Genomic DNA, 26,528 nt, shown 5'->3' with positions numbered 1-26,528 from the left:
GAATTGATATTAATGATCTGAAGACGCTTGTTGAGTCTAACCCAAAGAAATACACTCGTGAAATGGACATGAAATTACATTTCTCTCATGAAACAATGCGTAAACATCCAAGTAATACGGGAAACTCCATAAAGAAGGTGTTTGATTGGCTCACGAACTCCGATGATCATCGTTTCCAAGGTGTGAAAGTTGCTTCGTCTCTTCTGGCGCGTAATGCGCGTGAACCATTTTTTGGACAGAATTGTCATCGGTGATGAAAAATGGATTCTCTATGCGAATATTAAACTCCAAAAACAATGGCTCAGTCCTAGACAAAAACCACCTCCGACCCCCAAACCTGGACTCCATCCACAGAAAGTGATGCTTTGCATTTGGTGGGACATCAAAGGAATAATTCATTTCGAACTCCTCAATCCACAGCGAACTGTCAATGCAGATATCTATAGTCAGCAACTGGAACGTTTAGATCAAGCCCTTCACCAGAAACGCCCTTCACCCGTCAATCGAAAAGGTACTCTTCTTCTCCACGACAATACACGTCCACGTGTGGCGCGTTTTACGCAACACAAGATTATGGAATTGGGTTGAGAAGTTCTCCCCCACCCACCATATTCTCTAGATATGGCACCATCAGAGTATTATCTTTTTCGTTCGCTGCAACACCATCTTAATGGGAAAACGTATGCAAATATGGAAGGTTTAAAAGAGGACATCGATATGTTTTTTTTTTACTTCAAAGCCAAGTGATTTCCTTAAACAGGGCATTAACAACTTGATTGTAAGATGGAAAAGCATCATCGATAAGAAGAAAAAAAGCGCCATTAATTTCTTGACGACCTAATACTTTCTTGTCTATTGTACGCGTAGAATCTAAACGTCATCAACTTCCAAATATGGTATTGTACATACCATGTTCAATTCTATAGAGAAAACGTAGAGACCGTGTGTTTGTACGAGTATAATATTTTTATAATACTTTTCAAAGTCTTTTGATGACTTATACATGAGTAAACACACTTTTGAAACCCGTTAATGATTAATTTCTTGTATGTTGAAACTACAAAGATGATTAGCCCAGTCCGTGGGGATTCGTTCATTAATAATGTTGATAAATTGATGACAGAAGCCTTTTGTAATGGTGTATGAATTGGTGCTTGATAATTTTTGGCAAAAGCATTTTTACTTGAACAACTTTCTGATGTAAACCTATATATCTTACATTCGAAACATAAATCTGGCCATCAGAGTACTATTTATGGCTGGAGACGGCTTAAATGGGTAATGAAGAAAAACTTTAATAAAGTTTAACATGACAGCAAATGTACAACGTTTCGACAAGGTTTTGTCTCCAGCCATTATTAGTCTCAAAGTGGGTTCCTCGTCATCGAAAGAGTACTATTTAATTGGAGGAAGGCGTACAATTTATCTCCCGCAATAAGCGAGTATTTAAAATGGGAGAGGATACATATGTTATACATGGAAATAATTTATGAAAGATAATATGGAACGGAATGGGTGTAATATTATGCTGTTATATTAGCATAAGCCAAACATTAAATTATTATTCAGCGAGATTTAATAGCTTACTGGCAATGTGCCAACATTGTTGTCTAACAGGTTTGGAAGGTTATGGCGGGAAAAAGACACGCCGTTAGGACTGCTAGGTACATGTGTAGCATGGAGTGTTTCTCGTCCAACTTGGCTTTAATTATCAAGATAAACGAACCTAGCAACCAAGAGTTACCTGGTATCCTACTCGTATACATGAAATTTCTTTTTAAACTCATGTATAATCTAAGGAGAATGTCGTGGTCCTGTTTTTTGTTGTTTTGTTTATATTATTGCTATTAAACTTGCATTAAATTTACCCCTACCGCTATCTGGAGAGAATGTCTACATTGCCTTGTAATAAACTACTTTTGCAATCAAATTATTTGTATGTGATAATAATAAAATAATATTAAAAAAGTGTATATTTTTTCTTCGACACGAAAGTTTTCATTAGTTTGTTTAAAGAAAATGAAAATATTGCTTAACTTTGAAAATACACTCAATTGGCGAGTTGCGTCTCTTTGTTATTAACTGGGTTAAAAGAAATTATATACAGAGTGAATAATGAGTGTAAACATTTTGTTTTTTCTTAAATTAAAGTGTATACGTGTCTTTTCTGCTCCTCTAACCAAGCATACATAACCTGTTATTCTGGTTAAACAATTTATTAGATTCTCGAGCAGTGAAAGTCACATGTACGGATAAATAAACAATGGATTATTAGTTGAAACAAGACCTTTTTATTTTATGTTTTATCTCTATATTTTAATATGTTAATATTGACAGACTAACCTTTCAAAACGAACTCTTATTGATGGACAGTACTCTCTTAATTTTCCTTTGTCTTTTTTTGTAGAAATCATGTTCAGAAAATATTAAAGATTTAATCTTATGAAACCATTTTCGAATTATTAGTATTGAATGTTAGGCCTAATACCTATTTTCAAATAAAAAATATTAGGTTTCGTATCGCCACTCCAAAACTGTCTTGTTGGCTAGCTTTCCGTATGAGCTTGTCCGTAACGATAGTTTGAAAACAGACAGACACATACTTCAGCAGTCTGCCAACCTGATTCTAATGAGATTGTAGAAATGCACAAAGTAGTTGAGAAAGTTAAGTTTTTCGTATATCAAGGAATTAGATGCTTGATGACACACAGAATAATTGCTGGTAAGCACCAATGTTGGCGCTAGTATGTTTTTTTTTTTTTTCAAGAAGAAACGTTTGTTGACCATGTAAAACAGTGAGCGTATTTTATGATATAATTGTCTTCTTGGAAAGTTTTATTAATAATCTGTTGTACACGTATCTTAATCACCTCTGCTATAGTCTTGGGATATTCATTTCACTCAGTTTAACTTAGTGATTAAATGTGAGAAGAAGTGTTACTTTTAGAATCAGAAGTCGCTTATGATATATAAAGTTCGTTGCATTGAAGTTGCTTTTAATGTTCTAAATTATTTAAAAGTAAACGTTGTATCAACGTCGCTTATAATACTCCAAAACTGTATAGCATCATAATCATTTATAATGTTATAAATTGTAGAAGGATCAAAGTATTAAACCCGTTTATAGTCGATTAAGTATCGTAACATCGAAATATGTTATGATTATGATGTTGCAGAAAAGTATAAAGCTAATGTTGTTAATATTATTATAAAACTAGCAGAAACCCGTAAAACATTTGCGGTCAAATTATTATCTTTATTGCAACAGTATTTCTTGAAATACAGGATTTCTAAAATAATGCAAAAGAATTCTAATCGCAGACACCGTAAATCTACAAGTCCACTTGTCATTATTATGTAAGGCCTATATTCGATAAAGAGATAAATTAACACTGTAACGTCTGAATGTTTTTGCTTTAGTTTAGTTAGAGCTAAACTTTACTAAACTTATAATGTATTATACGACCTAGAGTAAGACCTTTTTAAAAACTATGATAAGCTTTTCATATGTTGTACAAAATGACTACTAAAGTATATTTACATTCACCTTTTGTTTACTTTCATTAAAATAAAGTGCGCATGCGCATTTTAATAAATAGATACGCGCGCATTTTCAGAATAGACAAAAACTGAATATTAAAGGTCGTTACGTCAAAGTCGTTTGTACTGTCATAGATGATATAATTTTAGTGTTCTAAATGGCTTAGAATCAAGATCATATATAATGTTCTAAAATAAAAGTTGATATAATGTTAGCTGTGTATTTTTGCTTGAATGTAAATCTGATATTTTGCAACTTTTTTAGAGCTTAATAAAGATTTCTGACAGCCGGGTTTCGGGTATTCGCGCGTAGTAATACAAGAGCTACTTACGCTAGCCGTTACTTATTTTCTACTGAAAGACTAGAGAGAAGGCAGTTATCAGTAGTAGCATCCACTGTCAATTTGAGCTGCTTTAGTCGAAAAGTAGGAATTAACCGTCACTCTTTTGTAAGAGTGACTGACCCAAATTGCTGACGCGATTTTCCACAACAGGATGCAAACCATGGACCCTCAGGTCCACAGACAGGCACGTTTGACTCCAAATCAAGTTTGGAGAAGTGCTGGTCTCTCTCAGATTTAGGTCCTTGAGAGAGAGAAAAGTTATCTTCATGGCAGGCTATAAGTGTTTTAACTTTTTTTTCCTTTCAGATCTTCAGAAGGTTGAAATTAGGTTAGAAATTATGGTTAATTGTTTGAAACTATATAAAACCTTGTGGTGAAATAAATTGTAAATTGGGTGTAATTTCTTGAATGCAGTGACTTTTGTATACATGTAATATTGCTTTAAAAACGTTTCTAGTTATCATTCAAATTTACTATTTTTTGAAAAGTTTTTATGTTTAACAAACTGTTTTTTACTTTAATGTAAGGTGCTATACATTTTAAAATCTATTTTCAGTTTGCTCTACAAAAATGGTCTTCGTTGCAAACTCATTTTGCCAGTTAACCCCAGTGTTATATTATGTAGCTTTGCCTTTAACAACAACGAAACCATCATTTTTTGCCTTTATACTTGAAGAAAAGGGATCATCTCATTTAGCCCAAGTTATTTTCACAATCTTAACTTTATATTCATTATGAACTTTTTTTGTGGGATTTCACATATCTAAGAATATTCCGTAAGTGAAATGTGCGTATTCCAAACGAGGGAAGACGAATCCCTCGTCATTTTGTTCAAGCTCAGTGATTTCATTATGTACAGACATATCTTCAAGTATGTCTTCGTGATATTTTCTACAATGGTGTAGTTTTGAGTTCAAAAAATTGTCGATAGGTTCTCAGTTATAATGAGAGGAGTGGAACACTTGTAATGTTGCACACTTGTAAAATATTATCGCACAGATATTAATCGAATTTGATCCTTAGAGCACGCTGTTTTCAGCGTACATTTACACAAGACACTGAAAAATGTAAATAGCTATCTCATTCATTTTGTCTAACCGCCAATAATCACTCTCCCTGTTCTCACCACAGTTCACTCGCGAAGCCCACCCTCTCCTCTTCCTCTCGTTATTATTTCCTGGTGGAGGGTTCCCTTTGATTGCTAGTCGAAAACAGCTCACTTTAGAGATTCCATTAAAGTTCATTGCCCTTTGAATGGTTGCATGGCTAAACCGGGGTCAACAACCTCTGTGGCATACGGGCTCTTTACTTTCAATGTTTTGAATGAAATAAGCTTTCAAACATAAACCCAATTTTTCTTCAGTGAAAATATTCCAGATATATAGGCATGTATATACATTTATCCTTATCGCGGTTCTAGTTTGATGTTGCATACATTTCTGATTCTCTGATCTCTCTTTCGTTGTTGGGCTCCGTTTTTACTTAAGAAGATACGTTTTTCAAAATGATAGAAGCTTAGAAGACGGAGCACATACTATCAAGGATAATTGCAGTGTAACTTGTTTATTACTATCATTAATATTTTAACTTAATTATTAAGCGGAATCGTCAACAAAAAATTAAACGATGTAATTATTAAGGTTGGTAGGTGTAGGATATCTTAGGTGAAAATAAATTAACTATAAGATGATTCTACAGTAAAACAACAACAAAAATTTACGAGAAGATTGACCAACAAAACGCGATTGCTACACAAAGTAGTTACACAATTTCTGAAACTGCTTTTGAAAGATTAACGATGTGTGTGTTGAAGAGCCGCTGGCGGTCTAGTCACGTGACGTTAAAAGGCACGGGGGGAGGGCGGGGTAAAGCAAAATGTCTTAGCTAGTAACTATAATACAGGCTTGCTAGCTTCGTGTTTGTTCAAGCACTTTCACTAACCGTGAAGCTTTTGAGCAAGAAAATAGGTCAGTAGGTCATGACCACCCTTGCTAAGGATGTCTGTGATGGTGAGTAAAGAATTGTATAATTTACGCTTGTAACGCAGAATCACGTGCAACTCTCCAACTCTTTCTGACGTGATGCATAAAAATACAAAACTTGGGAATTTTTGTCCCCCATTTTTGCCTCTCCTTATTGCGCTGTGTGTGTGGGTGAATGGCAAATGCATGATAAATGTGCATAAAGGTCAGTAAATCATACTAATTGGTCTTTTTTGTTGTTGTTATATATTAATTATTTAGGAATACAAGTGACACCAGGTTTTTTCCGTGAGAAGACTCAAAAATTCTTGTTTATCCCCACATTTTCCCTGTACAAGTCTGCCAATGTAATAATAGTTTTAGTTTTGTATTAAGTCTTGAAATATAACCCTTGTTTAAATATTCACAAGTGCGAGATTCTTCAAAATTAAGGAAAAAAAAAATTGTTTTTCGTCAAATGCTTCAGAAAATTCTAACAGTTTTAATTTCATGCTCCATTGACCGTAACGACAAAGTATCTGTAGTAAACTTGCTTTTACGATCATTTTTAGGTCTTTTCGTTTTCCAATATTTCATCGTAACTCGTAAAATACAAATTGCCAGATTAGTTTTCTTTTATTCCAGTTTTTATAGCCACCGATTTCTCAAAATAAAATAAACTTTTTTTAGAACAATAACAAGCAACGTGTTAGGTTCCACGTATATTCCTGGTACCTTTTGAAAAAAAGCGATTTGCTGTTAAATATGTTGGTATGTAACTTTTATTGTGTGTAGACTACTCAGCACATTATAGTACATCTTTATTTGATGTATGATATTTGTCGAACTTGACACAGTAGTTAGCATGCTGGAGTGTGGACTTGTAGGTTCTGTGTTCAAGTCCCGTTACCGTAAAAAGAAAAACAAATGGCCCTCCACTCTTTAGGGCTGTTGGTACGTTCTAAGATGAGAGTAGCCCAAGATTTGGCCGATGATGTTGATTACCTGCTTTCAGTCTAGTATATCAGTTCAAAATTAGGAACAAGCTAGCACAAATAGCTCTTGATTACCCTTGCGCAAGTACCAAAAAACAAACTTACGATATCACTTGTGTATCAATTGAATCGTGGTTTCCGGAAATAATTTATAAAAAATACATGAACCAAAGTTTCAAAATAATGTATCATAACTTGCAAAAGTAATGGTGGTAGAGTTGTTTTTTGTAAAACACCATGATTTTTATTGACATGTATTTATTTTAGGTGGATGACCAGATGAAATTACTGCAGCATTCTTGGAGTGACATGCTTATATTAGATAACCTCCACCACAGGCTTCACAATGGTCTGCCAGATGAAACTACTCTACCTAATGGTCAGAAGTTTGACCTCTTGACCCTAGCTCTAATGGGCCTTCCAGCACTTGTTGAACAATTTCATAGATTGTCTCTCCGACTGCAGGAACTAAAGTTTGATCTGATGGATTACATCTGTTTGAAGTTTCTAATTTTGTTGAACCCAGGTAAAAAAATTATATTTTTTATTAGGTGTAGCTGTAATTATCTTAAATTTCTGTAATCTAATTATCTCAAGTTAATTAAACCATAATAAAAAAGATAAGTTGCTTTATTAAGTTTGTGAACTGTAACCTCATTAAGGAGTTTAGTATTTCCAGAAGCTAGTAAATTTCTGTAAACTTGGTAAGGAGTTTGTATTTCTATCAGGTTTGTAAACGTTTGAAATCTTGTTAAGGTATTTCGTATTTCCCCTGAAGCTTCTTCAAAAATTCAGTAAAGGGATAATTTTTGTTAAAATGTGTAATCTTACAGTGATAAAATCTGTAACTGTTAGCAATTTTTAAGAACATGTTACATTTATAACTCTTCTAAAAATGTAAAAAAAAATATATATATATATACTGAAGAATGCCAGATCCTAAGTGTTTTGCTGTCACTGTGCTTAGCAACTGAAATAATAGAAATTAAATTTTTTATAAGGATTTTCTATTTCTAGAAATATTGGAAAGGAAATTCCTGATTCTCATCCATACACATCTTTAAAATATGGAATATTTTCAAAATAATAGAGATCCTAGAAAAAAATCAATTAAATGATTGAATTATTTTTTATCTCCAGATATAGTTGTGATAGAGAATCCACAGTTAACCATGTATATAGAATCATTCTAAAAATATCCCAAATTGCAGTAAGAAAAGAATGTTAACTTTGTATATGTGGATATAATTGATGAAATATTTTAGATAATCTGGTTGTATTCACTTGCTAGGAGAAGGAGTTTTATATTATGCTATCTCATTCAAAACAAGTCTTTCTGCTTAAATTCACTTGTTGGAAATTCAATATTTTGGTTTGATTTTGGTAGTTCACCTGTACCCACAACATGAGGAACCTTACACTTGTAGTATAGTAATCTCTGTATCCTTCATTGGGAAATCATAAAGATTGCACTATCTTGCAGATTGACCTTTGCAGGTTACTGCCCCAAAAACATGACTAAGAGGAGTTGGAGTCATTTAGTGCATACTTGCTGTTGACTAATTTAACTACTAGGTGAACTAATTAATTGCAAGATATACAGCTGGCTTGTAGATTTGTGAAATTCAAATGTGCTACTTTTCTTTCTTGTCAATCCAGCTTGCCATTAAGCAGATGTTTCAGATATTAACACTAACTAGTAAGTGAAACTATGTGTCAGAACTTAAATTTGAATCAACAGAAGATGCTGTATGTTAAACTTGAACATTAATAGTGCTGGAAGCTGTGCATGGAACTACATATTACCTTAGGTAATGAAGAAAAACAAATTATTTCATATGTTGTTGTCTCTATTTTTATATTATGTGTATATTCATGTGTTATTTTTAAACTAATGATGACTTATTGTAAAATTGAATTATGCTATAGTTTTGTCAGGATGTTGTTTCACTGGTGTTTAGATTTGTGACTATACAAAATTTTATTTTTTTCTATAGAGGTTAGACAACTGTCAAATACAAAGTTGGTCCATGAAGCTTATGAGCAAACCAAACAAACTCTCTTGGAGTACACCATTAATTGTTATCCACAGATCACAGTAAGTGCTTTAAACACAAATTAAAACGTGAAAGGTCAGCATAAACTTTTGTAATACACCATTAACTGTTATATACCAAACACAGGTCTGATAATTTATATTGATGTACACTGACTGGTACTGGTTGTCATCAGTCCCAACAAGTCCTTCAAAGATAAGTTACAGAATGAAAAGTTAGCATTATATTTACAATACTGGTAACTGTTTTTTAAAACAAAGTTTGCTTTGTTTTATTGCATTAAAATTTCATGGACAGCTAACAGTTTTATTCTGAAAAAAAAAATGTAGGAAGAACAAAATTAACATTTCTTGCTGACCAGTAATGTCTCAGAGTAGTAATAACGTATCTATTCTTAAAAAAATAGTTATTAATTAGTAACCTTTTATATAACATTAGTGTTGTGTATTATGAATATTTCTTCTCACTCTTGTTCAATAGATGACAGCACTGATCAAAGTAGGAACACTTGCAAATCATAATTGTTTGTTTTTTCTATATATAAAAATGTCATATTTCAACCCTAATTTTCGATTATTAGTGTTTTTCCATTTTACTATGAAACCACATTATTTTTCTAATGTTAAGATTTGTGTTTTATTTCAGGAGAAATTCAATCTGTTGCTCCAATGTATCCCTGAGCTGAAGCACATTAGCGTGAGAGGGGAAGAATTCCTTTATTATAAACACCTCAGTGGTAATGCCCCTACTCAGACCTTGCTCATGGAGATGTTACATGCCAAAAGAAAATAACGACGGTGGACCACCTAGAAAACATAATGCCCTCTTCGAGTAGCCTCATTTATCAGTGAAATGTATTGGTTGCACACCCCAAGTACACAAGATACCTAATCTCTGACTCTCCTCTTGTTGATGTCTTTGAGACAGAGGTTTTAATCGTTAGTTTTTATACATATTTGGAGGCATTCTATCCTCTATTCTTACTCAATATTACATCATAATTTTTACCAGCAAACAGGAGAAAAAGTTTGTAAACATCAAAAGCCCCTTAAGAAACTGTGCATTTCTATTTGTAGACTTGAGAGTTGAAATTGACCAATGGATCATGAAGATTGGGCTTGCATAAACAATGGAACCAAGAGTAATTGAACAAGTAGACTATAATAATTGGTGTAATTTGTTCCTTAGGGTATGGAAGCATAAAGCCAACTGTTTTTATCGGAAAAAATAAATGAGAGCTTTTATATGCTAAAGATGACCTCTATCAAGTGAGAGGTCATTCTGTTGTTAATGGATATACATTCCTTCTGGAGGACTTTTGTTATTTTTGTTGTAGAATGTAGGTAGTTGTGTGTCCAGCTCTATCATTTAGCTGTTTATTGGATGTAATCGGTGCTGGGTAATACTGTGTAAAATACTGCAAGTTTGTTGATTGTATTTAGTACAAAATAAGTATCACCTTTTGAAGTGACTTTATATAATGTTTTGCCTCTGTTTTTTCTTGAAATATATAACATTATGGGCAACATGTTAATTATTAAGGTAGTATCAAAATTTAGAATGTCACCCAAAGTGGGTCAAAGAAATATAAAAAATAATTGTTCTTTTGGTAAAAATTTTTACTCTTAGTGAATGTCTCCAATGTGTGCTCTGATCTTCTTTGACAAGAGCTTGTTTAACCAACAAAATTTCTTTAAAGTGCTGGAGTATATCACAAGGATTTATTTTTCACGTTGGTATTTTACTAAAGTTTCAGAAATCTAAGGTAAATTGTTCAAGGTTTGGAATGAGGTTGTATTGGTAGAAATTTGTGTAAAAAATATCATAGATCACTGAAATATTCTTTTGAAACAATTTTATCGAATAAGAGCATATATATATATATATATATAGTTTCTCACTATATAAACTGTCTTAAAAAACAAAAGTAAATAAAATGTACATATTATTAATTCAATGTTTTTGTTTTCAATGCTGCAACACGCACAAATTTCTGCTATATTAAGGTCACCATTCCTTGTGAAGATACAGCACTGACATTGTGATTTCTCCCAGCCAGTGACCGTAGGTCAGTTTGAAAAAAAGGAGAAGCTTTTAAGATCATAATCTTTTTGGCTCTTGTTAGCTGAATTGTAACTTCTTGTTGTTACCCTTGTGCCTATGATAATTTAGATTTTGTTGTTATATTTGAACTTTGTACAGTCTATCAGGAATGTCACTACTTATTGTTTTAATATCTGCTGTCCAGTTTTACCATACCCTGCCAGTAATGAGCTGGTTGTTTAAAGGCCATAAATCGCATTATTATTATTAGTTTAATCTCATTCAGATACTTCAACTTTGTCTCCAGCCCTAATTCAGTCACTAAATGTCATACTTTGTATACAAAAAGAGTCATGTCTGTCTGGTGTATTGTTATCAGTCACTAACAATTTAAATGTGGAATTCAGTGACCAAAAGGGAAAAGTATCAACATCGGTAAGATGAAACAGAGATGTCTGAATTTTTTAGAATATTGTACCTAGAATTTTAAAGTAAATAACATGATAGAAGCTGTGAAATTTGTTGAACATTGATTTTTTTTTGTATTTTTATTGTAAATGATTACTAGCTTTATTGACAGATAGTAATTAAAGAAAATGTCAACAATGGCAGCAAAGCAGATATATTTTATTTAGGTACTGTTGGTTCTCGTATCATCGTGAGCATGTAAATAATTGGTGATTTCTGGTTGAAATACTGAAGTTTATGTAATGATTACGTACAGATTTAAAAGCAGGCTATTGTTACCTTTGATCTCCTAAAGGTACACACGCATTTGTGTTTTTCGTTGTTCCAGAATGTTACATACTGATTTCAGAAACGTCTGGATTTTATGAGTAATCAACAAAATAATGCCACCAGTAATAACGCGGTATCATTTTATGAGGCAAATTGAACAATGCTTATTTCTTTCTCCGTAAGCCTTCTTGTAATTTGATTGTAAAAACCTTATGGATTATTGCGATAAACAATAACGTTAATAAAATTTGATTGTAAAAACCTTATGGATTATTGCGATAAACAATAACGTTAATAAAATTTGATTGTAAAAACCTTATGGATTATTGCGATAAACAATAATGTTAATAAAATTTGATTGTAAAAACCTTATGGATTATTGCGATAAACAATAACGTTAATAAAATTTGATTGTAAAAACCTTATGGATTATTGCGATAAACAATAACGTTAATAAAATTTGATTGTAAAAATCTTATGGATTATTGCGATAAACAATAACGTTAATAAAATTTGATTGTAAAAACCTTATGGATTATTGCGATAAACAATAACGTTAATAAAATTTGATTGTAAAAACCTTATGTATTATTGCGATAAACAATAATGTAATTTCAATAATGATTTTAATTTCTTTTCTTGTTAGTTTTATTTGATCTGGCCAACTTGTAATTAGCAGTTGCATTAATTAATACATATTTTAAAATTTGCTTAATTAGCACAGCGTAATTTGTATCATTGGTGTAAATTGATGACGCAAGATCTTCTATAAATGACTGATAGATGGTGCTGGTGGGGTAAAGGTAGAGATCATAACAATAACTTGTTTTTACAAACAATCATTCTGATGTCCATGAATCACATGATACTTCTGTGTAACAATAAAAAGGAAATAAAACCTTTTTATAAACTTGAACTTGGTGTTTCTGTGATTATTTATCACAAAATAACGCATACTTTTATATTGTCTATAATTTCTCACACCAATAGGCAAATATTTGAAGATTCATCTAGTCGTGGAAAGTTAAGAATGGTGTGAAAATTATCAGAAAATGCACTTAATTTCTCATACAACATGAAATGTGCAAAATCACAAATTTTAGAAAAATCATATCCTCCTGCTCAGTTTATACCAGTAAGTTAGGGAATGATTTTATACTTGTAATCAGTTGAACATTAGCGTGTAAATATGTAAGCGGAATTGTTGTGGAGTGTTATTCCATGGATAGCACTACTACAAACCTCACTTGAGTGCAATAATTCATGATAACTTACAAACAGTGGAACACAATGCACTTGCTGAACACGCGCAACTACAACTAAGGGGATTAACTCATCAGTAGGAGTTGCAATCTTTGGAACCCATATGCTAATGAGGCGCTTCAATCACACGGATTTATAGGAGAGAGAATCCCTGGATTTAGAAAAAGCTTCAGGATTGCAACCCCTATTCAACAGTCACGAGAAAGCGTAAAATAACATCAGCCTTTTCTGTCATTTGCATTGCCTTAAAAGATATCCTGCTATGGCATGTGTGGGTACCCTTATAACTAATTTCAAGGAAGGAATACTAAACAATGCAACATCACCTGTGTGTTGGAGACATCTACTTTAACTGTAGGGTGGTGGGACAATATCGAGTGAACTGCCCATGTCTTGTTCTACAAGATAAGCAAAACTTTCAGTTCTACACAACTGCTCAGCAGATGAAGGAAGGCTGCAGTCAATCTATAGCAGTTACTGTTCCAGTTCTGTAAAACTAACAATATACAGGTTGTGTTTGGCCATTGGTCTGGAAGGTGCAGTAGTCAACTTGTGACAAAAGGTTTGGTGGTCTGTACAGTTGAGGTGTGTGGTGCTTGGTATGTGCTGATAAAAATATACGTCAGATCAGGTCCATTTATAGCGTATTACACAAGTGTATGTTGAGGAGAGTCACAGTACCCTCAAATACACAAGTGGTGTACCATGATTTATTGCAGATGAAGATATATATAAATAATATGCTTGTGTTTGTCTATCCCGAGCTTTTCTCACAAATTTTTCAATCAAACTCTACAAATATCATATCAATAGAAAGGCCTTTTTCCAGAGTCTGGATTGCAAATAATGGCTTTTCCTTTTATAACCACTTTACCTGTTTTTTACTTAATCAAACTTTTTAATGCAACGAGTATGCTACACGATGGCAAAATGTCGTTGTTATCACATGACGACTGGCTTCGATTTAAACTTTGGTTTTTATTTGCCAAGTACTTCACACAAAGAACACTTAACCTGTGTGTAATTTCCTAAAAATGAACATCACCCTAAATACAATTTCTATGAGCTTTCTCGACTTATTTAGATCTAAAATACGCATGCGCAGTTCGTTCAAAATCATATACATATTACTTTGCGACCACACATTTAGACGTTTCTGCATAATCAGCTAAGTTTGCTTCATTATAACTTTACAATTACTTTACTTTGCAATAATATAGCTTTCGTTCGTTTCATAGACTGCTATAAATACCTTTTAACTACTTTTGATTTAGTACGGGTTTTGTTTTTGTGAGTTTTTTTTTCAACTCTTTAAAACTGTGTCATACACTGAATGCTCATACTTGTTTTATACTCTTTATTCTGTTATAAATACCATTACTTTATTGTTTACTTTGTGTGTAGTTTTATTAAATAAAGCTAAGTTTGCGGGAGTTTGTTTGTCTGGCTGCGTAAATTTTTTTGAAATAGACCAGGAATTATCGATCTAACACACAATGCCTGCAAGAAAGCATAGCTTGAATGGCGTGCATGAAAATGATAAAATATGGAACATTCAAGCGAAGGGCATTAAAACTACCTCAAATGTCGCGGCTAGTTAAAAATAATATTATGTTTCTTATCTACAAAGTAGGCTGCACTTGTTGGAAAAACTGTCCATGTAATGGTACCTCACTAGTGTTGCTCCACAATTAGAATTTAAAGTAAAGTGGAAGTAGATGGAGCTAGCGGTACAGTTAGGGTTGCTGCTATCATACCATGTCAAAAAACGAATGCACAGCTGTCAGAACATCTAAAATCATTAAACAACAATTGTCCAAACAAGCTGGATTCATCATAGTGACAGAAAATCACGAATTAATTTGGATTGAAGAAACTGGTAATGGTTGATGAAAATACAAATATGAGTATTTTTTGGTCACCTAATAGGTTGCGTACATTATATTAAAACGACTTTGAAGACGCCCCCCACCCTGTCGTTACAGTCTATGTTTCCTCGCCATAAGGCTGTCATGTCCAGAGTACATCACTCTTCCTTGCAGGCTTTCCATAATCCGTCTAGTGTACGAGTTCGATGGATTCCCAGCACACCTTTCAGCAGTCTAATCACACAAAAATACATAAGTAATCCGGCAACTTGTATATATTTGGAATATCGTGAAAACACCTGTTTCATTTTAGAGCTTCTTGAGGAATGCGACCATTGAACGAGGGTATGACAAGTAGCTTTGTTTTTGTGAACTCATATCCTGTTGGCCTCGTTTCCAGACAGAGATCCCGCTTCATTACATTGTTTACTGGAACACATGGACAGCTTTTACCACTAACCTTCGTGTTCGTGGGTTTTCACCTGTTACAATACACCACACTTTGCTTACCATAGCTAGGACACTTGTTGCAGGTCTCTTTCTAAATGGTTCTGGTGCCCCAAGTTAATCCATATTCTTTTGTTTTCCAACTTCATTATGTACAAGTGATATTTTCATCACGAAAATTCTAAATCCCCCATCTGAACACATCTTTACAATCAGTGTATAAATACTTTTTATCGAAAGAAGCTGTTAAGTACCCTTTCCAAAAGTTACTAATTTTCGGTGACATCACATTACCTACGAACTTTATATTGGCTGTGGTTGTCATGCGACTTACATATTTAAAATAATTTTTGACATTATATACTTAAACCGTGCAAAACACAAATAATCTAAGCATTAAGATAACTTATTCTCATCAAAGGAAAATCATTTTTGAAAAGTCGAAATTAATTGTTGATTGATTGCATCACCATCACATCGACTTAAGAAATGCATAAATACAATCTCTTGGAAGCATCAGAGTAAAGCTAATGATTATTTTGAACAATTATATTCAATATCAACTTAGAATTAGTAATCTGTGTGAATCATATGTATTTAGCATCATTGGTTACCTTCACAAACCTTGCTGCATTTTAACCTCGAAGGTTCCTTCACGCAAGTGGCTAATACAGTCAAGCAAGAATAACCACTTGCTGAAGAACATATCATTCAGAAAAAAAATAGGACTTTGATGAGTACATAAACACGCTCATCTCTGTATATAATAATGTTCAAAATTCTATCAAGAACCTTCGACTAAACAATGTTTTTATAAGCACATTGAACTGTAAGGTAGTTTATACACACACTTTGAATGGTAGTAATTTATAACATAACACGTTCCACATAAAAACACTGTTAAGGAAAATTATTTTATTTCACATCTGCAAGTTTCTCTGTTTCATGAAACAGTAATACATACACAAAAAGTTACAAAGTCAGTATTGTCAAGAAAATTACAATCACATTGAATATCTTGAAAAGAATAGTTTAGATGAGAAAATATTTTTTTTACATGCAAAGATAAAAGTACAAAGATCATATTAAAAACTAACAACACATACAAAAAGAAATTGTAAACTGATTTACCACTCACTAAAACCCCATAGGTGACAAGACAGCACACTTTGTGCAGGCAAAATGATGGGTTTATTTAGTAAGAACAGGAAAGCACCTCTATCTCAATGCGTGTACCCATACACACTTAATGAATAACATGGGTGTCAGTACGTACACCTGGATACATATGACAATTTCTTTAAATTGGTAGGAGCTAAAGATTAATTTTCACTAACACTGGAATAGAAATTGTTTGTACAAGATACATTCTATGTGGTTACACATTTTTGTCTATTCCTCCTGTACATCCCAAACAAACATGAATTATGCATACAAGAAAAAGGAATCTTTGTAACTATAACTTGTAATTTTATCCCCAGCTTTATAACCATACTCACTAAATACAGTTTCAAGTAATAGATTAACAATTCTTGTATCAAAATATGAACTTAAAAATGTATGTAACCAATACATTCAAAATACCTCCTCACATTAAAAATCATTTATTTTACACTCCTTAGGTTTTCATAAATATTAATCTAAGAGTTTAGAGAATTAGAAATTCTCACATTCAAAGTAGAAAAACCATGGTTACAAAGATGTTTATGAAATAAAAAAGATTATTAACCTTTGTAATTGTACCAGTCAACATGTACAAAAAATTAAACAATAGATTCTTCTGCTTAATGAAGACATTTACAAATACAGAGGGAGGATGACATCATGATATGAAGAATGTTTGTTCATTTATCCACAGGCATAGTTTAAAGCTTCTCTGGAATTTTTTCATAAAATGGTATTTATTCTTTCAACAATTAAATAATGTCTCTCTATAATAAAAAATGGAATAACTGTTTTAAGAAAACTTAAAATCTCATCAGAAATATTTAAGTTCTTACTGTGATGTCAACTCAACTATGAAGTGATGAAAACATCATTCACAATACCATAACAGTACAGGATTTGATAAGCAAGAGACCAAATGAACCAATGACAATTGTATAGCCCTACTAGAAAAATATTACCTGTTTTAAACTTAAACATACTAAATTTTCTTAGACATGTGCAAGAAAATCTTGGCTTAACAAGGATAAAACACTATGTTTTTTTAATAACATGCTTCAAGAGTTGTAATTCACGTAATATTACTAATTCATACAGTGTCCTTTTCAACAAATTATGAAGATTTTTAAAGATTATTACTAATAGTTATTACCTTGATTTGATATTGTAAGCTAAGGATCATTAGCTTTGTGTAATGTTATTGAAGAATAAGCTAAAGGAAATGAAGTCAAAATAATGTTGTTGTAGGAAAATATAAGGATTACTAGCTTGATTTAATATTACTGTAATACAAGTTAAGGTCACAAACCTCATCTAACATTATTGGAATAAAAGCTTAAATGATAACTAACTTGATCTAAGTTTACTGATGTATAAGCAATCTAATACTAACTTCATACAAAAATTAGGACTTATTCTTATGTAACAATACCAAGAACATCTAAATGTATAGTCCACTAGCTTTCCTTGATTCTTCCAAAACTAACCTGTATATTTCATGTCTTATGTTAGTAATATACTTAAATTAAACATATAACTCTCCCTTAATTCTAGAAAACTAACTTAGTTGTTTCATACTTATAAAAGTATACAAAACCCACTAGCTTTCTCTTGACCTTTACAAAACCTAGGTATTTTATTTTTTTATGTTAGTATATTTTGAAGTTTAAATGTACAACTCACCAGCTTTCCCTTTATTTTACAAAAATTAATCTACATAATTCAAGTAATTAGTGAACAATATAATCAGAGCAATCAAATAAATATGCAGCTTACTAGTTTCCCTAGATTCTTATGAAATGAACCAAAAAAAAGCCAGAAAAACTGTCATATGTTACTATACAATTCAAAGCAACAACCATATAAAGCAGTAGATATATCTCATCATAAGAAATCTAAATCCATACCCAACAGATTTTGTTTTCTATATGTTTACATTAATAACATATCCAGAGCATAACAACACTTATTTATATTCAATTAAATCTAATGATAGTTCATTTGAATCGGATCTATCAAATCTTTTGATCCTGTGTGCAACGAGATTTACCAAACTTTTGATTATTTATTTATTTATATATATATATAATTTTTTTTATTATCATGACCACTTATTACATCTCAGCCTAACAAAAAACTGAAATTTTACAACTCTTCAGCACTGCCTCAAAAACAAGTGTATTTAACAATATATATATATAACTTTATAATCAGCATATTATTTCAGCATAGCTTTTCGCATGGAATAGTGAAAAACTGATTCATTACAACAGAATACACAAATATATGTACTTGACAAGATATAAAGTGAAAACTATTAGCTACCAGTTAACATTCTCAACAGTATACATCATTATAGAATCACATGGAATTAACAAAGCTGTTATAATACATCATATTAAAAAACATTACTTAAATTCAATCCATTGTACTTTAACATGAGAGTTAAAAAGATGAAAACAACTGACATAAAAGGGCTTGATTTAATAAATATACTTATTTTACCTGTGCAACATGATAAACATTTATGTTCACACACGGTAGATATACATAATATTGTGATGTGCTCTTAATAACCAACAACCTCAAAGGCATTTCAATACATATCATATTGCTTTATCGTGCTTCATAGAAGTTCTATCACACAGTTGAAAAAAAAAGGTACGTGAAAACTAACAAGCAAATCTATGCAAATATTCTTAGATTATGAAAGTAAAATTCCTGATGTAGAATCGTAACTAATTTCTCTATGATATTCAAAAATGAAAGTAATTTAAAAACAAAACAAAAGATAGTAAGAAAGACAATTTTCAATAAATGAAGTCAACTCTTATTCACTAGTGCATTCATTTTGACTACTAAACAAGTTGTAAGTACTGGCTGAAAGACCAGTTATTTTCTAAAGTGTCTGGACTGCCATAAATAAAGAAACAAGGCTAAATAAAACAAGTTATCTTAAAGAAATGTTATGTTCTAGTTTTGTAGCATAAAAATATACAAATTTCAACAGCATTTCTAAGCATCTACATCCCTTTTATGATGCTATAAGATGTTTTTTGCTTTCTTATGCTTGAGCTTGTAAACCTAACAAACTTTTGATAACAACTTGCCACATAATGGGTTTTCAGGAATTGTTGTATGATTCTTGTTCAGAAACAAAGAAAACATTTCCCATGAAGTGCTGATTCTTTTGTTTTTAGGTGAATTAGTTAAAACATCTAGTACAACCAACAACAAAATTCACAGTTAAAAGATAAAACTTACAGAAGTAAAGAATATATTAATTAGAATAAATATTCATCCTTTAACAAAAATTTCAGTTATTAAATTTAAATCTCTCCTTAGTTGAGTTTATCCCATAATCTTTTCAAAATGATAGTCCTCAACTTTCTTTCTAAATGTGTATTATAAATGCTCCAAAGTATTCCTTCTCTAATGTAAGCAGATATAAATAACATTATAAACTTTATTGTAAATTTTTTATATTACTTTTGAATACTTCTATTCTATTATGGTATTATTAAAAAAAAAAAACTGAAGAAATTATTTTTACACATTTGACATGTTTTTAATTAATTTTGATTTATATTACTCTTATCTTTATAAGTTTATGATATCTATGGTATATTTTGTTCTTCTGAGATCTGGTTTTACTCAAAATGTCAAGCTTATTAGGGTTAATACTAATTTAGAATCAATTAAGTAAGCATAACCTGCTTTGCTGGAATACACAAATTCAGGTATCATTGGTTACATTTAAATGGATATGATCCAATTAAAATAGAATTATGAAAAGTGAAATCAAATTTCTGAAAATCTTGATATAAAAAGTTCTGCAGCTGCACAAATACTCAAGAAGGAAGAAATTAAACAATTTCATGACACAAAACAAACTAACTTTTGTTCCCTTATATAATGGCACATTCTACTCCTTTCTTCTTTGAAGGCAAAACAGCTCAATAAATCCTCAAGAATAGTAAAAAATTCATGGTACCTTACATATCAAACAGTACAGATTCAAGCAGCAAATCTTGTTAATGACAATACCAATATACAAGTTTCTGTATGGAAAAAACCCTTTACCTTGTTTGCTGCCATAACAAATCTATCTTACATATTTTTGAATCATTTAATTTTATATACATACATAGATCATTTGCTTTCAGTTATTTACATTAAATATCTGCTTTTGTGTAATGTACATCCAAAGCCTTGATTTGTGCACAATAATCATTGCATATTATGATGTTTCTTATCTTATTGTCAGCTTTCTGTGACTAGACTGACAAGCAATCATACAAAGCCAGCTTTGACAAAAGTCCAAGATTTTGATAATTTATTAGTTCTTTATATCAACAGATTATACAATGATCGTAAACAACTCATGTAATCAAAAGGTTATAACCACAGCATCCATTGCAAAAAATATTAGTCCTAGTAGATGATCACTGCAGCATTTAATGCAGAGAATATCTGCCTTTCCAGTGAATTACTAACCCAGCATCTAATGCACAAAAGATCACCATATCTAGATGATAATCATTTCAATTTTTAATGCAGAAATGACCCATTCTTTTAGTAGATGATCAGTGAAGATAGCCGATAAAACAAAATAGTTCTTGCAGTAGCTTCTTATCAGTGCATCAAATGAAAAAAAAAATCATTACTTTCAATTCAGTGTAGAATCATCACAAGCTCCGACACAAATTAATCTTCCAACAAGTGATCCTGTACCTTATGCACACAAAATGTGGTCTCATTGTAAGTAATCTTATAACACCCAAAGCAGAAAAAATCAGTATTTCTAATATATGATCACATAAACTAATGCAGGAGTAATTTAGTCTGTTAGTATTTTGCCATCACAATAACATCTAATTCTCACACTCAGTGTTACTAGGTGATGACTTTTACAGCATCCAAAGCAGAATATTAGTAGTGATACTACCCAGAACCCAATACAAAAAAAGGTTTTGGAAATTATAATCATATCACCTGATTGAAGACCGTTAACTTTTATTTCATAATCGTCACAGGGTATGATATGAAAAACAGCTACATATAATGCTACAATATCTTCCACTGCAATGCAAATTGTGCTTCTAGTAGGTGACTTTTACCACACAATGCTATCTATGCTCAATCACTACTTTCTCCAACGTCGTTTTGCTGGACTGAGACTTGCTGCTCTGGCTTCCTAAGGTAGTCTTTCCATCTTTGTCAATGAACAGTTGCAGTCCACGATCTATAAAAATCAAAAACCCAACATCAAATTAAAAATGCATTTCATTCTTTGCTTTTTTCAGAGCAATAATATTTTAAAATAAAAAACGAATGTTCTAGCAAATATCCCACTTACCTAGAGTACATGCAAGAACGTACATTTTGAATCCCAGACAGAAAATGTGAAAGTATGAGGATGAATCGACAGCTGAAAGCTCTTCTTAAAAGTACTGATATATGATAATGTGCAAGAACACGAGTTAATTGAAACAATTTTTCTATTCTCATGTGTATTATTTTTTATCTTGAACAAAAACAATAAATCAAATGGCTGTAACAGATAATAAAATTAGATGGAAGCTAACCCAATTGTAACAAACTTATGCAGAAGCTAGTAATATTCTTGAACACAATCTTAAAATTTAGGTTACATATTGGAGACATACATAGTGATAAAAACACAGTATTGTGTATGTTTTCAAACAAACATTATCCATGTGCAATTACAAGTGATGTCACCATCAGTGCACAGTTATTTGTGGAAAGTTGCTCACAGTATATGTTGCAAAATCTAGCAAGTGCAGTTTGGTGTTTTAAAAAACTCCAAACGGAACAACAGAAATATACTTCACAACTCTTAAATTTTCAGGGAAATAATCATGGATGCATACTAAAAAGCTCTACTCAAATGTGATGTATTACATCTTCAACAGTAATTTTACTTTTGCAACATTACTTCTCTTTCATATCTCTGAAATTTATTCACATCTACAGACTGACAGCTGAAAGGCAAGTAAAACCTAGTATTTGACATTCTGTGTGATAAATTTGTTTCCCCAATCAAAATGCATTAATATTATTCAAAAAACACTTTTTGATGAGAAGCATTTTAACTATTAATATATGACTGCTGTATATAAAACATGATTGTGCGACAAAGCATATTTCGTACGCTGAATGAGGGGTAAAGAACTGAAGACTAAACTACAAACACATACATTTGATTTTGTATTTATGAACAATCAGTTCTCTTTTTAATTTGATAAAAAAATGTATCAGAATATATAAAAAACAGTGATATTCACTTAACTATTACTTAATGATAGGAAAAATCCCATTCAAAATGAGAGGAACTACCCTGAAGCTATTATTTCTAAATCTTATCATATCAAAATGACAGGAACCACCATGAAGCTATTATTTCTAAATTTTATCATATCAAAATGATAGGAACCACCATGAAGCTATTATTTCTAAATCTTATCATATCAAAATGATAGGAACCACCATGAAGCTATTACTTCTAAATCTTATCATATCAAAATGATAGGAACCACCATGAAGCTATTATTTCTAAATCTTATCATATCAAAATGATAGGAACCACCATAAAGCTATTACTTCTAAATCTTATCATATCAAAATGAGAGGAACTACCATGAAGCTATTACTTCTAAATCTTATCATATCAAAATAAAATTTAAATAAGGAGTTTGCTACCAAACTTTTATTGCCAGTAACTATGGCAGCCTTAACCCTACTGAGACGGGTCTTCTTATGGTCACGGATCAAAGGCCACGTCATCATCTTTGTAGACTTACATTCAAATTTTTAGGAACTAATATTTTTTTAATGTATATCAATAAGTTTGGTATCAAGTTGTACATTATACTTCAACTTTTAGTATTATACATTAGTTAATTTCTTAATTGAAAAGTAAATATTAAAAGAAAAACCTAAATATTAATTTATGTGTGTCAGTCACGTGTTACGTTGAATGCAGCATTGGTTCAGATCAGATGTTTATGATGTCCAAATAAAGAAAATATATAGTTTCTTACAAATTAGGCACTCAAACTCTCAATATTGACAAGTTAGAATATAAAATAAGAACCTCCTATCTTTTCTATTTGCTGAGATATCGTTAGATTTAATGAACCAAACACAGTGGCCCTGCCCATCTCTTTCCATTTTTGGAAACACTTGCTGACATACACCTACTTCTGTCTATGACATGTGAATAACCAATCAAAAGCTCAGAATGTCACCCACGTGGTTCTCTGAACCTTTGCAAAGTATTTACTTGGGAAAAACCTTTCTTTTCATGGCAGATTCCAGGTGGTAAAGTAAGAGATTATTGAGCTCAAAAAATCATAATTTTTTAGACCCAAATACAGCTTAGCTACTAAGCCTGATAAATTATAGTGGAATTCTGTGGTATTTATATAGTAATTTATGATTTTTTTATTATTTCAAAATCCATATATAAAACCTAAAAAAATTAATTTGTTTTATATTCTCCAAGTGCAAAATTTGAAAAGGCTTAGCTAATGGCAGCAAGCCACAAACAAGTACAAAGTTCATAACTGGAAGAAATAATTGTTTTCTATACTTCTCAATATACTGTTCTATGTTTTAAGAAAAATAACTGAATAAATTATGAACTTAGTTGTAAATAGTAATAATGTATATGCATATATATAATGTGTTATAACAGAAATGTAACTGTATTTTATAAAATACTGGTCCACTAGAACACAGCCAAGACAGGTCACTTTGTAAAGGCCAGTTTTATATTTGATACAGTAACATGAGTGCATGTGTGACATGTCATTCAACTTCTGTAACGTTAGTCAGACACTGTTGAAAGGTCAATAAAGTAAAAATAAAAAATGTTTATATATGTAAAATATTATGAGATTTAAGCTTGTGGTTTTATGTTATAATCTCTAATAATTCTAGAATATAAAAAGCTTAATTTATATCTATTTCTTATTTTTTATGGGGGTTACAAGGTTGGTAGAATTAACAACACCCATACAAAGATACAATAGTGAAAATAACAAATAAAATATATATTTTTTCTATAAAAAACGTTTGATAATTATCTGGAGAATATTAGGAGGTCATGGAGATTTTGCATGTGAAATTTGATACTTTTCTGATGCATAAAAGTATTTTTAATCTTAAAATCAAAATTACTTTGCATTGGATAGTTAATATTCAAAAATAAAAAATGCATGAGCAAATAATTAATTAAAAAATGTTAAAACTTAATTTAAAAATGCCTTGTAATGTTTACTGATAATCGGGCAAAATTTCGTCAGTATATGTGTACCTTTTAAAAGTTACAGTATAACTACTTTATGGTTACTTTCAAGAATACAGGCTGGGTGGAATCCACCCACCTATATTAGAAGAGTTAAAGTCTCAATAATGAGTTTTGATTTTACATTTCTTCAATGAACTTAATGATTTCTGACTTCACAATCTTAATTGCTTACATTATGTTCAGTCAAAGCTAGTCTAAACTTACTTTCAGCATGTTCCTCAGTTTCATCAAAATTACTAGCTTCAAAAAGTTCTTTGATCAGTTGGTCAGCATTAACTCTGGTAGAATCCATTCTGTTCTCTTCTGTTATATGTTTCTAGAAAAAGTAAAATATGCATACATTCAATACATAAGTGCTGAAAATTTGTATAAACCTACCTTGTAAACTTATTCAAAACCTGGAGGAAGACAAAGGAAACAGAATATAATAATTCTTATTAACTCTACACTTTACACTTGAAAAAAACTAAACACACAAAAATCAGTCTATAACTCTCACGTTTTAGTTAAAAAAAAAGGTAGGTCCATTTTGTTTGCTTGAACAATATTGCATTGTTTTCCAGGAAGAAACAATTAACAAATCAACATGAAAAGTAAACAAAGATTAAGTACTAAATGTGTCAGACCCCTGGAGATAATGGCCACACAACGTGCAAACTCCTGACAATGTATATTTCTAAGATAAGTTAAATAATCTAGTTGCAAAAAAATCCCTACTTGAAATTCAGAAGCTTTTAAGTGCAGATCCGAGTTGATTTTTATAAGCCTAAAAATGCATTGAAAGTGACAGACCTAAAAATCAGATTTTCTTCACTTTCATATCACTACATTTAATTTTCAATGTCATTTTTCACATTCATTTAACTGAAAGTACATATTTAATATAAATAATTTTCATATATCTGTATGTTTAGCTTCACAGTGGAAACGTAATAATAAGCCCTCCTAAAGAGCACTGTACACTAGTGAAAAACTGCAAATCCCAATCAGCATTTTTTCCAGGTGTACATTTGATACATACACACACACACACACTTTGTTTTACATTGTGCAAACTTAGTATTTTATAATGACTTCTCTGAGAACTGTACATACCTTTCCTGTTGGTCTTTTTCTTTCAGCAAGTTTGGGCATTCCTGGCAGTGCCACTTCACTGTAACCTGAACCTGAACTGAGGTTCCTGGGATATTAAAATATATTTATGAAAATCAATTCTTTAGGAAGAAAATTAAATTAGAATACTAAAAAAATATACCATATTTAAAACCAAGAGCACCATTTAGTTTACCTACATGTTAAACTATATCTTGTAAGAATATCTAGGATAGTTAGTATAAAATACAATATAATAAACATAACTAGTGGGTTGCTTATAAGTGTACAATTAGTTGTAGCCAACTTGAAGCTACTGAGCTTATGGATTAAATGTAAATATACACTAATCACTTGTTCAAAAACGCAACAACAAAGAATAATGTAAAACCTCTATCAATAATTTAAGTAGATGGCATCTGTGTTGATCATGATCTATGTTATGACACCACTCAGTATTGATACAGGATTTTTTACAACTTGAAAGACTGAATTTTGGAAGTTCTTACATTTACTAAGTCTTTTTTTTTCCCTTATTCCCCAAAAACATCAATTAGAAATAAAACTCATGAGAGTAGTGAAATGAGCTAACTGTCATGATATAAAAGACTGTTTAGTGTAGATATAATTGATTAATTAATTTTTGTGAGTGAATATTTTATTATTGTTTAGTTTTTGTTA

The 26,528-nt window shown here is 31.4% G+C and overlaps 1 protein-coding gene and 1 pseudogene across 2 annotated transcripts in view; one reads left to right on the top strand and one right to left on the bottom strand.

The window, feature by feature from the left end:
• The window catches only part of LOC106468102, a 106,439-nt pseudogene extending 93,845 nt beyond the window's left edge, over positions 1-12,594 (top strand).
• A 3,562-nt stretch (positions 12,595-16,156) lies between these two features.
• Positions 16,157-26,528, bottom strand: part of LOC106468068 (protein FAM102A-like) — a 28,271-nt gene continuing 17,899 nt past the window's right edge. For both annotated transcript variants that reach the window (XM_022396964.1, XM_013928470.2), the window contains exons 6-8: positions 25,851-25,935; positions 24,960-25,071; positions 16,157-21,665 (exon numbers count right to left, since the gene is read on the bottom strand). In XM_022396964.1, the coding sequence (XP_022252672.1) occupies positions 21,550-21,665; positions 24,960-25,071; positions 25,851-25,935 (313 nt within the window). In that variant the 3' untranslated portion in view covers positions 16,157-21,549. The remainder of the gene's footprint in view (positions 21,666-24,959; positions 25,072-25,850; positions 25,936-26,528) is intronic.

This window comes from Limulus polyphemus, unplaced genomic scaffold (assembly GCF_000517525.1).
Source record: "Limulus polyphemus unplaced genomic scaffold, Limulus_polyphemus-2.1.2 Scaffold85, whole genome shotgun sequence".
In the NCBI taxonomy this organism is placed as follows: Eukaryota; Metazoa; Arthropoda; class Merostomata; order Xiphosura; family Limulidae; genus Limulus; species Limulus polyphemus.
This window is presented reverse-complemented; position numbering and strand designations above follow the sequence as displayed.